The sequence below is a fragment of the Mobula hypostoma genome, chromosome 21 (assembly GCF_963921235.1).
Source record: "Mobula hypostoma chromosome 21, sMobHyp1.1, whole genome shotgun sequence".
Lineage (NCBI taxonomy): Eukaryota > Metazoa > Chordata > Chondrichthyes > Myliobatiformes > Myliobatidae > Mobula > Mobula hypostoma.
Genome location: NC_086117.1, coordinates 27,930,876 through 27,944,501, shown reverse-complemented (window position 1 = coordinate 27,944,501; position 13,626 = coordinate 27,930,876). Strand labels below are relative to the sequence as shown.

At 49.4% G+C, this 13,626-nt stretch overlaps 1 protein-coding gene across 2 annotated transcripts in view; it reads left to right on the top strand.

The window, feature by feature from the left end:
* Nucleotides 1-13,626, top strand: part of col5a1 (procollagen, type V, alpha 1) — a 325,186-nt gene that overhangs the window by 234,731 nt on the left and 76,829 nt on the right. For both annotated transcript variants that reach the window (XM_063073758.1, XM_063073757.1), the window contains exons 21-29: nt 156-209; nt 3,484-3,528; nt 4,508-4,561; nt 6,732-6,776; nt 6,873-6,926; nt 8,074-8,118; nt 9,554-9,607; nt 11,367-11,411; nt 12,952-13,005. In XM_063073758.1, coding sequence (XP_062929828.1) covers nt 156-209; nt 3,484-3,528; nt 4,508-4,561; nt 6,732-6,776; nt 6,873-6,926; nt 8,074-8,118; nt 9,554-9,607; nt 11,367-11,411; nt 12,952-13,005 — 450 coding nt within the window. The remainder of the gene's footprint in view (nt 1-155; nt 210-3,483; nt 3,529-4,507; nt 4,562-6,731; nt 6,777-6,872; nt 6,927-8,073; nt 8,119-9,553; nt 9,608-11,366; nt 11,412-12,951; nt 13,006-13,626) is intronic.

Genomic DNA, 13,626 nt, shown 5'->3' with positions numbered 1-13,626 from the left:
TTGGGTGGAATTGTTTGATTTCAGGCTGGGCTCTTGAGTTAATCTTTGGTTGGATTTGTTTGATTCTGAATGGGGTTCCACATGCGATCCCCGGTGAAAGTGAATACTTCCAGTCGGAGTTGTCTGGTGACGCGTCTGGTGTTTTCTCCTCGCAGGGCCCCCGTGGTTTACTCGGACCAAAGGGACCGGCAGGACTTCCCGGACCCCCTGTAAGTATCTTTGGTTGTTGACCTCCATCCGAGGATCCACTGTTGAGTGAGCTTCAGGAATCAGACATCATGAACGTCCACCCCATCAGCCACCTCTCCCTCGTGTAACTAGAGGCAGAACACCAAGTACACAATTTCACCTTAATGCCCCTTTACTATGTGATCCAAACTAACCTCTGTTTACTTGAGCATGAATTACAGACTTGTCACTTTAGAGAACAAAGCCCCGGAATCCATCGATGTCTGGTGTGTAGGTTAGATTCCAACACAGACCAGTACAGCTTGATGGGTTCGCTGGCCTTGTTCTCTAAAGTGACAGGTTTCCCTGCTAAGTATCCTGTCTCAAGTGCCTCTCCAATTTCCTTGCGGAATGTCGACTCAGGGAGCTGCTTCTCCCTGCACAGCATAAACCCATAGATCCCTGTAGATCCGTATTCAGCTCAGTTCCATCTATCCCCGGTCGAGGTCCAGTGCTGTTTTAATTTCTCCGCGTTTTGGAGCTGATCTCTGAACTGATCAGCTCATCACCACCTTCTCAAGGGCAACTAGGGATGGGCAATAAACACTGGCCTAGCTGGCGATGCCCACATCCCGTAAATGAATAAATTTTTTAAAATATATATTTTTTTTGTTCAGGACTCCAGAAAGCTTGTTTAGTTCCTGGTAATGGGATCCCTGCGATCTGGAGGCCAGCATTATGGCTTAATATCAACAGGTACCCAAGAGGCCCATCGACCAAGAACTTTGCTGAATGTATTCCATGTTAACATGGGCTAAATCGCCATCCCTTCAAACCCTGTGCATAAACAGCAGGAAATTGCATTGATGGCCGCACCTTTGACAACATCACCTCTGGGCACCATGATAGTGTAGCGGTTAGCGCGACGCTATTACAGCTTGGGGCCTCAGATTTCAGAGTTCAATTCCGGCGTCCTCCGTAAGGAGTCACTCTACATACTCCCTGTGGGCTTTCCTCAGGTGATCCAATTTCCTCCCAGATTCCAAAGACGTACCCGGTAGGTTAATTGACTATTGTAAATTGTCCTGTGATGAGGTTAGGGTTAAATCAGGGTCATTGGGGATTGCTAGGGCAGTGTGGCTTAAAAGGCCGGTCGGGGCTACTCCGCACTGTATCTCTAAGTTAAATATAAAAATAATCATCGGTTATCCTGAGGCATTTCACTACTGAACTTGACAGTGAAGGCTCAAAGTGAAATACTGGAGCAAATGGAAGATTTCAGGGAGCTTATAAAGAGAGGTTGAGAGTCAGATGTGTAGGGGAGGAATTCAGGAGCTGGGGCCCTGGCAGTGCTGGGCAACTGAGCCGTGGTGAGGCGCCAAAGTTTGCAGTGGGTAAAGGTAGCAGTGCCTGTGCCTTGGAGGGATGGGGCTGAGCAAAATTTACAGGGATAAAAATAGATGAGACTATGGACAGATATAAAAACAATGAGAATCTAATAGGTTGCTGTTGAAAGGAGTGGGGGGGGGGGCAATATAGATCAGCAAACACTTTCGATGTAAATTCAGTCACACCGGGATCAGATTGGGCCTCTTGGTGAAGTGGGACTGAATTACCAGGGCAGTAAAATGCAGATATCATATGTGAAAAAAAAATCAGCTTTACGTGACCCATCACCCTATAGGGCTGGCTGCCTCAGACTCGGAGGTCTCATCATTTGCGATTGTGACTGACCTTTCACACCATGGGACAGGGCCAGACCAGCTGTGACCTCGGGGTCTCGATGGGTCAGTCACCAGCATTTCTCCCTTTAGGATTGGTTATGTCGGTGCACTTGGTTTCGTGAAGGAATTCATTTCCTGACAATAGTGACCGGTTTCCTTGTTGGTCAGAAATGAAGATTCAAACTGAAAGTGAATGGGCCTGTCCTGTCCTGGTCAGGGTGAGCACCGGTGTGGGAGATGGTAAAAGCCTTCTCTTAAAATCAGTGCAAAAACTGTATAGAAGGAACTTCCCTCTCTCCCTGGCTTTGCAGGTTGCAGAGAAGTTCAAAACACAGGGCATAGGGCAAAGCCATACAGAAAGAGGTCATTGGTCTGTGAAACTCTCCAGCTCTTTCCCCAGTCTTTCTGTCCTCAGGTATTTGTATTGTTTCCTTTCGAGGTTTCCATTTGATTTTGTATTTGCCACACTTTCAGACAAAGGCTTCCAAATCCTAGACAGCCAGAGTTTTTCCTCATGTTTCCACAGGATTTTGCCCTTCACCTCAAATCTGTTACCCTGCTTCCCACCCTGTCAACCCCCCAGTAACTGTATTTACTTCAGTAAATCTGTTACCCTGCTTCCCACCCTGTCAAGCCCCAGTAACTGTATTTACTTCAGTAAATCTGTTACCCTGCTTCCCACCCTTTCAACCCCCAGTTACTGTATTTACTTAAGTAAATCTGTTACCCTGCTTCCCACCTTTTCAACCCCCAGTTACTGTATTTACTTCAGTAAATCTGTTACCCTGCTTCCCACCCTTTCAACCCCCAGTTACTGTATTTACTTAAGTAAATCTGTTACCCTGCTTCCCACCCTTTCAACCCCCAGTTACTGTATTTACTTAAGTAAATCTGTTACCCTGCTTCCCACCCTTTCAACCCCCAGTTACTGTATTTACTTAAGTAAATCTGTTACCCTGCTTCCCACCTTTTCAACCCCCAGTTACTGTACTTAATTCAGTAAATCTGTTACCCTGCTTCCCACCCTGTCAACCCCCAGTTACTATATTTACGTCAGTAAATCTGTTACCCTGCTTCCCACCCTTTCAACCCCCAGCTACTGTATTTACTTCAGTAAGTCCTTCATGATTTTTGCTTTCCCAAGGACCTCCTTCCCGAAGAATACTCCAGGCAATGCCAGGTGCTGCAGGGATGTAATCCCGCGACTCAGACTTGTCCAAGAGACCGTTAATTTAGAGTCATGATGCACTACAGCGCAGACACAGGCCTTCAGCCCGTCAGGTGCCAACCTGGTCTTCTGCCTAGTCCCACCTACCCTCACCCGGACCCTAGCCCTGCTTACCTAATTTTCTTCCAAGCTGTTGATTCTAAAAACTCCCTCGTCATTGGCACCAAGTCCGGAATTTTTCCGGTCATCCTTTCAGTTTTGTTCATGAGGCACCACTCCTCAAGGAAATGGCAGACTGCAGGCAGCACCTCTCCTGTTTCTGCCCTCACCTCCCTCAGCAACCTGCTATACATCCCAAGACTTCCAGAACGTTAAGTACCTGAGGTACTACTTCAATTAACCTGCCTTCTACTTACTTTCCAGGGAATTACAGGAATGGATGGTCACAGTGGCCCCAAGGGAAGTCAGGTAGGTACCACTGGTGGACGCTTCACAACGTAGGTGACCCTGAGGGACTCATTCTTGCCCCTCGACCCAGCCTCTCTCAGCCAACACCATCCTACCTAGCTCAGCAAAAGCTGACCCTGCCTGTTTGGCCTGAGTTCATCTCCTGGACCTGAGCTGTTGCTCACCCGGGGATGAGCCAGGAGCCTGCTGTGGGAGAAGGGGTCAGGTTCAGAGCAGAGGGACCCGGATCTGAAATAGGCGGAAGGACCGTGTTCGTTCCTGGATCACAGAGAAGGGTTTTATGCATTCCCGGAATGCGGAAGTGGCATCTTGGGAAAGAATTGTTGGAGGCTAATGGGATGTACAGTTATTATTCTGACCTTCTGCCTCTGCGGGGTAGTAGGCAGCTCGTGTGGTCTTCACACTGAGGGGGAATGTCTGTCCAACCTCCCCCAGTGTCCATTCCAATGGATTGACAGGTGTCCCAGTCCAGACAAACATTAATGAGGCCTTACATCTATCACCATGTATCTGCCCCACGGCCCTCTCTCCCCCAGACTCCTCCAGGGTAGCTCCGTCTTTTGTTGTCCAGCAGGCCGAAGATCTCAGCTGCAGAACCAAAAGGGCGGGTCCTGACATCAGGTATTGGCATTGGGCTCTTTGCTTATGAACTGATCTGGGGTGGGGGGGGTGGTGATATTTCTTGCCCCTTTGCCCCATCCTCTCATCATTTGTGATAAAGCTTATACCTCATGTTTCCTGCCCGGGGTGGGGGCGGGGTGAATGGTGGTGGCACTAGCTGTTATGTTCTGTGTGAGGGAGGTGTTTGTGCACATGAATAATTGCGTGTACGCGCGTGTGAGTGAGAGGTGATGGTCCCATTAATCTTATGTCACACCTTGCCTGGAGTTACCCTCAGCAACTCCTGCCTTTGCTCTGGGCGGCCTCGACCTGCCGTCCTCTGCAGATGGAAGCTTCACCAATTTCTTCTTTCTTTTAGGGCCCTCAAGGTGAACCCGGACCTCCTGGGCAGCAAGGGAACCCTGGTGCTCAGGTAATCTGTCCCACCCTGACACAATCCACACTCCAGCTGCCATATCACTGGATTCACCTGCCCCCACCTCCCCATTCCCTCATCCCCTTCTCCACCTCCCCATTTCCTCATCCCCTTCTCCACCTCCCCATTCCCTCATCCCCTTCTCCATCTCGCCCTCTAACCTCTCACAGACTTCTTGATCTCCCTCCCACTCGGTCATCCTCCTCAGTTGCACTTATCTCCCCACTTCCCGTTACCTCCTCTCTCATTTTCCCCGTCTCTTCCTCTCACCATTGTCATTCACAACCCCCACCCCTAACGTCTTCCCTCCCCATCACTTCCCTCCTTCGCCACTCCAATATCATTCCCTGTTTCTCCTTTAAGTCCCCAATCAAGTACGCTGCCTTGGCTCTCTCACCTTGCCACCTCACTCACTACCCCTTCATCCTGCCTCAGTTTGCCTTCCCACCCTCAGCTTCCTCTCTCCACCTCCTCCCCTCCCTCCGCTGCTCTAACCTTTAACTGACTCCTCTCCCTCACTTCACCTCCCTTGCATACGTCCTCTTGTCACACTTCACCTTTACCTGTTGTGCGGTAGCTCGTGGTTTAGCAGACTCAGGTGAAGAGCCTGTTTACAACTACACCCTGGATTGGAGTTTGGCTGTCCCCACCACAAGTTCACTGTTCTTCTGGTCCGCGCTCCTGTAACGGGTTGGAGACTGCCGCAGGACTGCAAGTCCTGGCACAACCTACAGGGGGAGCAGCGAGCCTGAATGTTGGTCACTGGGAACTGGGAGCAACTGAGAGCTGGAGGACCTCAGTGGGTCTGGTAGCATCTAAGGAGAGAAATGGACAGCTGACGTTTCGGATCGAGACCCTTCGTCGGGACCTACTGACTGACCAACTGACAGTCAGTCCAGATGACGGGGTACCACCCAGTACATCGACTGTCTGACACACAAAATGCTGGGGGAAGTGTGCAAATCAGGCAGCGCCTATGGAGAGGAATAAGCATTCAACGGATAGGGCCAATTCCCTTTATCAGGGCTGGGAGGGATTTCCAGCATCCACAGAATCTCTTGTGTTTATGACATTGACTGTCCGTTTCCCTTGGTAGGTGCTGCCTGATCCTCCGGGGCCCTCCAGCTTTCTGTATGCTGTTTATGATTCCAGCATCTGCAGAATTCGTGTCTTTGTCGGGAATAATGGCTGACATCAGCCACTCAATAGCATCAGGAAGCACAAACATTGGCATCGCAGCATGCAGCTCCTAAAAAGCATGGACTTCTTAAAGATATATAGATAGATACTTTGTTGATCCCAAAGGATCAATAAGGCATGTAATTTTAAGTGCATTCACAGGACAAGGGAAGGCCACATTTATTGTCCCAGTACTAAGAACCAATCTAAAGGAAATTCAGGCAACACACACAAAATGCTGGTGGAACGCAGCAGGCCAGGCAGCATCTATAGGAAGAAGTACAGTCGACGTAGGAAAACCACCTTGTATTGTCAGACTAGGGGACGAGTTTTCATTAATCACGTCTTCATCAGAAGCACCGTTCTGGGAGCAAGCTGTGGTGAAACACATAAACAACCCATCTGGTTTATTATTGTCCCGTCTGCCAGCTTCACATGATCTGGCCGATAAGCACATAAAGGGCAGATCATGTGAAGATGGACGAACGATAATAATCCCGATGGATTTCCATGTCAACCTCGGTGTTGACACCAGCTTTAAATTCCAGACTCATTTAATTCCAGGAATCTAAATTCCCCCGGGGTCACATTGATATTCAAACTGACATTCCGTGCTCAGAGTTCTGGCCCAGCTGCCACCCCCAAGTACAGTGGGGCAAGGAGATCACAAATCCACCACAGGTAAGCTGGGGGCTTCAAGTGAAGCCTTTCTACTTGAAGCAAGTGTTAGAGCTGGCTTTGAGAGGAAGTTGAATAGCATGTTTTTAGGACATAAAAAGGAATACCAGTTGGGTGAAGAAGCAAAATGGAAGAGGCCCACACGGGACATGATTATATACGTCGATTAGTGGGACTGATTGGTCCGTTCTGTATTGGGAGTAATCCAATAAAGCATCCTTTCCAGTTGTAACTCCTGTTAGTTACATAATGCAAATGAAATCCCTGCTGGCTTTACCTCTAATCTGTCGCTATTGCTTCTGTTTAACAGGGTCTTCCGGGGCCACAAGGTGCTATCGGACCCCCGGGAACTAAGGTAAGCCGGGGCCATTTACACTCTGCTAGTTTTTAAATTGCTGTGTTCTCCAGTCACCTCTGAGCTCATTTTAAATCTTGTCTTTTTAACCCACAGGGCCCCACCGGTAAACCAGGTCTTCCTGGAGTCCCAGGAGCTGACGGACCCCCGGTGAGTTATCACCAGACCCTGGGCCCATTAATCTATGGGCTGGGGTAGAGTTGTGCAAGGGGGAGGGGGAAAGTTGTATGGGAGGATAATAGTACAGGGGAGAGTTGTTTAGGAGGTGGGGGAGTATTCTACAGGGGGTAGGAGGAGAGTTGGCAGGGAGAGAGAAGTGTTTATGGCAGGAGGAGAGTTGTACCTGGGGTGGGAAAGAGTTGTGGGAGGGGGGAGACAATTAGAGTTGTACAGGGGAGGGAGATAATCATGCGGGCCAGGGGAGAGTTCTGTGGTGAGGGAGGGGGAGACACGTAGACTGAGTTTCAGCCACTGAAGATCAGTAATGAGCCCACTGGGTTTTAACACAACGTAGTCAGCTTCACAACTACTTTCACTAATTTCAACTTTTTATTTCCAGATTTTTTAAAATTCTCATCAAAATTCCAAATTGCCCAGTGAGGTGTGGGTGAGGTGGTAAGGAGAGTCAGGGCTGTGATGGGAAGTTCATAAGGTTGTGGAATTACAGGATGGCACCATCTATGGTCTGTTTGTGGCCACTAAAGGTTCATTCTAGACCACTGGAAGGAGGGAGAGTTCCTTCATCTTCACCCCCATGACTGGAACATTTCTCCAGTTCAAATTCATGTTGAGTTACCTTTTGAAGTTTCCTATTGAATCAGTTTCTATGACCTTTTTAGAGACAGAGGTTGCCTCATTTCTCAGACTGATATTTGCAAGGGCAAAACTTTGTTGAGGAGGATTTGAGGGATTCAGATACAGGTCCAAACTGGGGCTGGATATAGATCAGCCATTCAGATACATGTCCAAACTGGGGCTGGGTAAACCAGCCATTCAGATACAGGTCCACACTGGGGCTGGCTATAGATTATCTATTATCTACATGCATAATGGAACACGGTTGGGGGGTGTAATGGTGGTAAGGTTGGGGCAGAGGTGGGGGGGGGTTAGGTGGTGTAGGATGATATTTTCCAGTTGCAGAATAGAGACATCCTTTCTTATTTCCCCAAACTCCTTAGAATTAGGAATTCTGTAACGTGGAGAGTTTCCTGATTTCAGTCTGTGCAGAGAATGGACAGGTCTATTGGCCGGAGAAGAGGCAGATCAATGTGACTGGGTGATGTTTTTGTGTCCACAGGGTCACCCAGGCAAGGAGGGTCCTCCTGGCGAGAAAGGAAGTCCGGTGAGTTCCACCGCACTGATTTGTTTTTGCTGCATTGTGTATCCTGGGACTTTCAGGATCCTCCAGCACGCTTCTCTGTCCTGGGGCCCCTGGAATGAGCTTGGTCTTCCTGAGCACTGGTCTCCTAAACCTGACTGTGGAGCCCACTTAATCCACAAACACGAGCTGGCACAGTAGCGGAGCGGTTAGCTCGATCGCTTTACTTCGGCAGCCATCAGCGATCGGGGCTGAACTCCTGCTGCAGTCTGTAAGGAATTTGTACGTTCTCCCGTAATCACGTGGTCCGGTTTCCTCCCACATTTCAAAGACGTACAGTTAGGATTAGTGAGTTGTGGGGATGCTATGTCGGCATGGCGATACTGCGGGCTGCCCCCCAGCACAACCCTCAGACTGTGTTGCTCGTTGACACAAAACAGCATATTTCACTGAATGTTTTAACGTACATGTGATAAATAAAGCTAATCTCTTTAACCTTGATTTCCTGGCCTATTCATGGGCTCAACCTGCACGTTCTGTGTACCCTGGACATCAAGTTCACTCTGCTCCCAACCTCAGTATAGCCCATGTAAACTTGCACCTTTCATGAACTTTCAGCCCTCCTCCCAGCTCCCGTGAGCAGCGAATATTCTCGTAACTACCGTGGGGCGGCGCGGTAGTTTGGTGGTTAGCATAACGCTTTACAGTACCAGTGACCCAGGTTGAATTCCCAGCACTGTCTGTACATTCTCCCCGTGACCACGTGGGTTTCCTCTGGGTGCTCTGATTTCCTCCCATAGTTTAAAGACATACCAGTTGGCTGGTTAATTGGTCATTGTAAGTTGTCCACTGATTCGGCGAGGGTTAAATTAGGGGATTGCTGGCCAGTGCCGCTCGAATGACTGGGAGGCTCTGTTCCAAGCTGTATCTCAATAAATAATGAATGTGGTCTCTGCCACATCTTGTTAAGTTCCTGGTACTGCCATCCCAGCCGGCAGGGATGTGGAAGGAAAGCTGTGGGAATATCTCCAACTCAGTGAGGGTGAGCTCATGGGTTTGTTGGTGAAGGATTGACCTTCCCGTGCAAACTCAGCTGAAGTGGTCCCAGTCGTGCTGAGTGTGTGCACAAACACCGGGCTTTCTTCCTTTTCACGTCTACCTGATTTACCTTCGATAAGAACATTTGTTCTTCGACTCTGATCGTTAAATCTATGCACTTGTGTCAATATGTTTATTTTGTTGTATATTTGTACACAGTTATATAATTTATTTTAATTTACATTAATTCGTTTGTCATGTTTGAAATGTATTGTGCTGCTGCAGAAAGACAATTTTCATGGCATTTATACCCAGTGAATGTTTGCCCATGACCGCGATAAACTTGAACCTGAAATAGAGAGCTTGGATCATTTTAACTTCAGTCACAAATCCACTGATGTTTTACTTTTTGCCTCTTCAGGGTCCAGCAGGGCCACAGGGTCCCATCGGATATCCTGGTCCACGGGGCATTAAGGTAAGTCCTTTTATCCAGCCCATCCAAAAACACAGATTAGGCTCTCCTTGGCTTACACTGACCCTCACTGGAGATGGGTCCCACACACACTGACCCTCACTGGAGATGGGTCCCACACACACTGACCCTCACTGGGGGGACAGGTCCCACACACACTGACCCTCACTGAGGGACAGGTCACACACACACTGACCCTCACTGGGAACGGGTCCTACACACACTGACCCTCACTGGGGATGGGACACACACACACTGACCCTCACTGGGGGACGGGTCCCCCACACACTGACCCTCACTGGGGACGGGTCCCACACACATACTGACCCTCACTGGGGGATGGGTCACACACACACTGACCCTCACTGGGGGACGGGTCCCCCACACACTGACCCTCACTGGGAGACGGGTCCCACACACACACTGACCCTCACTGGGGGATGGGTCCCACACATACTGACCCTCACTGGGAGACGGGTCCCACACACTGACCCTCACTGGGGATGGGTCCCACACACACTGACCCTCACTGGGGGACAGGTCCCACACATACTGACCCTCTTCAGGGTCCAGCAGGGCCACAGGGTCCCATCGGATATCCTGGTCCACGGGGCATTAAGGTAAGTCCTTTTATCCAGCCCATCCAAAAACACAGATTAGGCTCTCCTTGGGTTACACTGACCCTCACTGGAGATGGGTCCCACACACACTGACCCTCACTGGAGATGGGTCCCACACACACTGACCCTCACTGGAGATGGGTCCCACACACACTGACCCTCACTGGGGGACAGGTCCCACACACACTGACCCTCACTGGGGGACAGGTCACACACACACTGACCCTCACTGGGAACGGGTCCCCCACACACTGACCCTCACTGGGGATGGGACACACACACACTGACCCTCACTGGGGAACGGGTCCCCCACACACTGACCCTCACTGGGAGATGGGTCCCACACACACACTGACCCTCTCTGGGGATGTGTCCCACACACACTGACCCTCACTGGGGGATGGGTCCCACACACACTGACCCTCGCTGGGGGGTTGGGTCCCACACACACTGACCCTCACTGGGGGACGGGTCACACACACACTGACCCTCACTGGGGATGGGTCCCACACACACTGACCCTCACTGGGGACGGGTCACACACACACTGACCCTCACTGGGAGACGGGTCCCACACACACTGACCCTCACTGGGGTCGGGTCCCACACACACTGACCCTCACTGGGGGACAGGTCCCACACATACTGACCCTCACTGGGGGATGGGTCCCACACACACTGACCCTCACTGGGAGACGGGTCCCACACACACACACTGACCCTCACTGGGGGGACGGGTCCCACACACACTGACCCTCGCTGGAGGAGAGGTCCCACACACACTGACCCTCACTGGCGGAGAGGTCCCACACACACTGACGCTCACTTAGTTGGTGGTTTCTGGGCCTGGAAAAAAGATGGAATAAATAAACAAGTATATAAAGCTTGGGGATGATACCTGGAAGTGAGCAGAGATCAATGGAAGGCAGAACAATGTCAATGTTATAAGGTTTAAATTTCAGATAGATTATTCAGTGTTGAGTCTGAAGTGATGAGCTCATGTGACAAGAGTGTAGCTGGGACATTCTCTTAGTGTCAGGTAGTATCCATCGCTGCTCCATCCTTGCCTGTTATCTGGGATGGTGGGTCGTCAGTGGGAATGCTCGGTCCTGACTCTGAGTTATGATCCGTTCCTGTTTCAGGGTGCCGATGGTGTTCGTGGTTTGATGGGACATAAAGGTGAGAAGGTAAGGAGAGAGTTCTCTGGCTCGGGTTGGAGGGATTTACATTACTGAGAGAGCTCCAGTTTTAGCAAGCATCTTTAGACCAGGAAAACCATGTAAAATCTTATCCTGAAACTACTTGCTCGATGATTGTGGAGTAAGGTGTCAGACCCATCCGCCAGGCCTTCTAACCATTTGTAAAGTCCTGCCAGACACTTGCTGTGCTGTCTCTCCCACTCTCCTGAAACACCTGACTGACGGACTGTCCTGCTTCACGTGTGAAGCTTAGCGCCATGCTGTCTACATCCAGGCCTCCACCTTGCCAACATTTCCTCTTCGAATCACTCTCTCCAATATATCATCAATAGGTAGGTTTTAGAAGTTTGCAGAATGGGCATTTAACTTGTTTAGGAAATTCAATAGAGATACATTGCATGTGCTAGGAACAGCCAGAGCTATGCAGATTCCACGGACTTTATTGTTGAATGGGGAAGTGTGTGTATGTGAGATAGATGGGTGTGTGTATGTGAGAGAAGGGAGTGTCTTTGTGAGAGAGAAGTGTGTATGTGTGAGAGAGAAGGGAGTGTCTTTGTGAGAGAGAAGTGTGTATGTGAGGGAAGGGAGTGTGTGTTTGTGAGAGAAGAGTGTGTACAATACGTGAGAAAGGAGTGTGTATGTGTGTGAGAGAGAGAGAGACATGTGTCTATGTGAGGGAAGAGTGTGTGTGTGAGAGAGACAAGTGTATATGTGAGGGAAGGGAATGTGTGTGTTTGTGAGAGAGAAAAAGCAGGGAGTGTGTGTGTGTGTGTGTGTGTGTGTGTGTGTGCGCACGCGCACCAAGCTAGCCATTGCAATGTCCACAGGTGCAACAGGGAGTTTCCAGAATGAGTAAGCATTTCAGGGGCACAAGTGTGTTTTGGACAGTGATGCCTGTATTATAATTTGAATCTCTAAATAGTGCATATTACAAAGTCCTGTAATATTGTATATATTGTATAGCTGTGACACTGTAACCATCTGAGGGAACTTCTGTAATATAAAGGTGTGAGTGTGTGAGAGAGAGACAGCAGAGTATATATATTTGCACATGAGAGAGTTACAGGAAGAGGTTGTGTTGAGTGTGTGAGAACACCATGACATGTGTGCACTGAAACTGGATGAGTCCAGCTATTCAGGAGTTGCAGAGCTGTGCGTGTGTGTGTCTGTGTGTGTGTGTGTGTGTGTGTGTTTCTGTGTCTATGTCTATGTGTTTGAGTGTGTGTGTGTGGGAGTGTGTCTATCTGTCTAAGTGTTTGAGAGTGTGTGTCTGTGTGAGCATGTGTTTGTGTGAGTGTGAGTGTGTGTCTGTGTCTATGTGTTTGAGTGGGCGTGTGTGTGGGAGTGTGTCTGTGCTTGTGTCTATGTTTTAGTGTGTGTATGTCTGTGTGTCTATGTGTTTGTGTGTGGGTGTGTGGGGGCGGGAAGTGTCGGTGGGTGTGTGAGTGTGTGTCAGTTCAGTTATCGAACGTTGCGATGTGTACACCGGGTTTGAGGACCTGTTAACTTCAGTCTCTCTCCTTTATAGGGTGAAGATGGATTCCCAGGTTTCAAGGGTGACATGGGAATAAAGGGCGACAGAGTGAGTGACTAAATTCTGCTCTGCACAGGAGGTCGGGAAGTTTAACTAGTGATGTCCTTGTTGCCTCCAGCTGGAATCACTCCCCTGCTCTTTCCACACGGCCCTGGGAATGGTTTCTCTCACAGTATCACCCATTTTCATTCTGACACTTCTAATCAAGTTTGCATCCTCTGCCCTTGCAAGCAGCACGTTCCAGATCGCACTCACTCACTCATAGAAACATAGAAAACCTACAGCACAATACAGGCCCCTCGGCCCACAAAGCTGTGCCAAACGTGTCCTTACCTTAGAACTATCTAGGCTTACCCATAGCCCTCTATTTTTCTAAGCTCCATGTACCTGTCCAGGAGTCTCTTAAAAGACCCTATCGTATCCGCCTCCACCACCATCGCCGGCAGCCCATTCCACACACTCACCTCTCTCTGCGTAAAAACTTACCCCTGATATCTCCTCTGTACCTGCTTCCAAGCACCTTAAAAGTCGTCAAGTCAAGTCAAGTCAAATTTATTTATAAAGCACATTTAAAAACAGCCCATGTTGACCAAAGTGCTGTACAATCCATAACAGGTAGCGAAAATCACAAATACAAGAAACGTAGATATAAACAACAAGGCACACAGC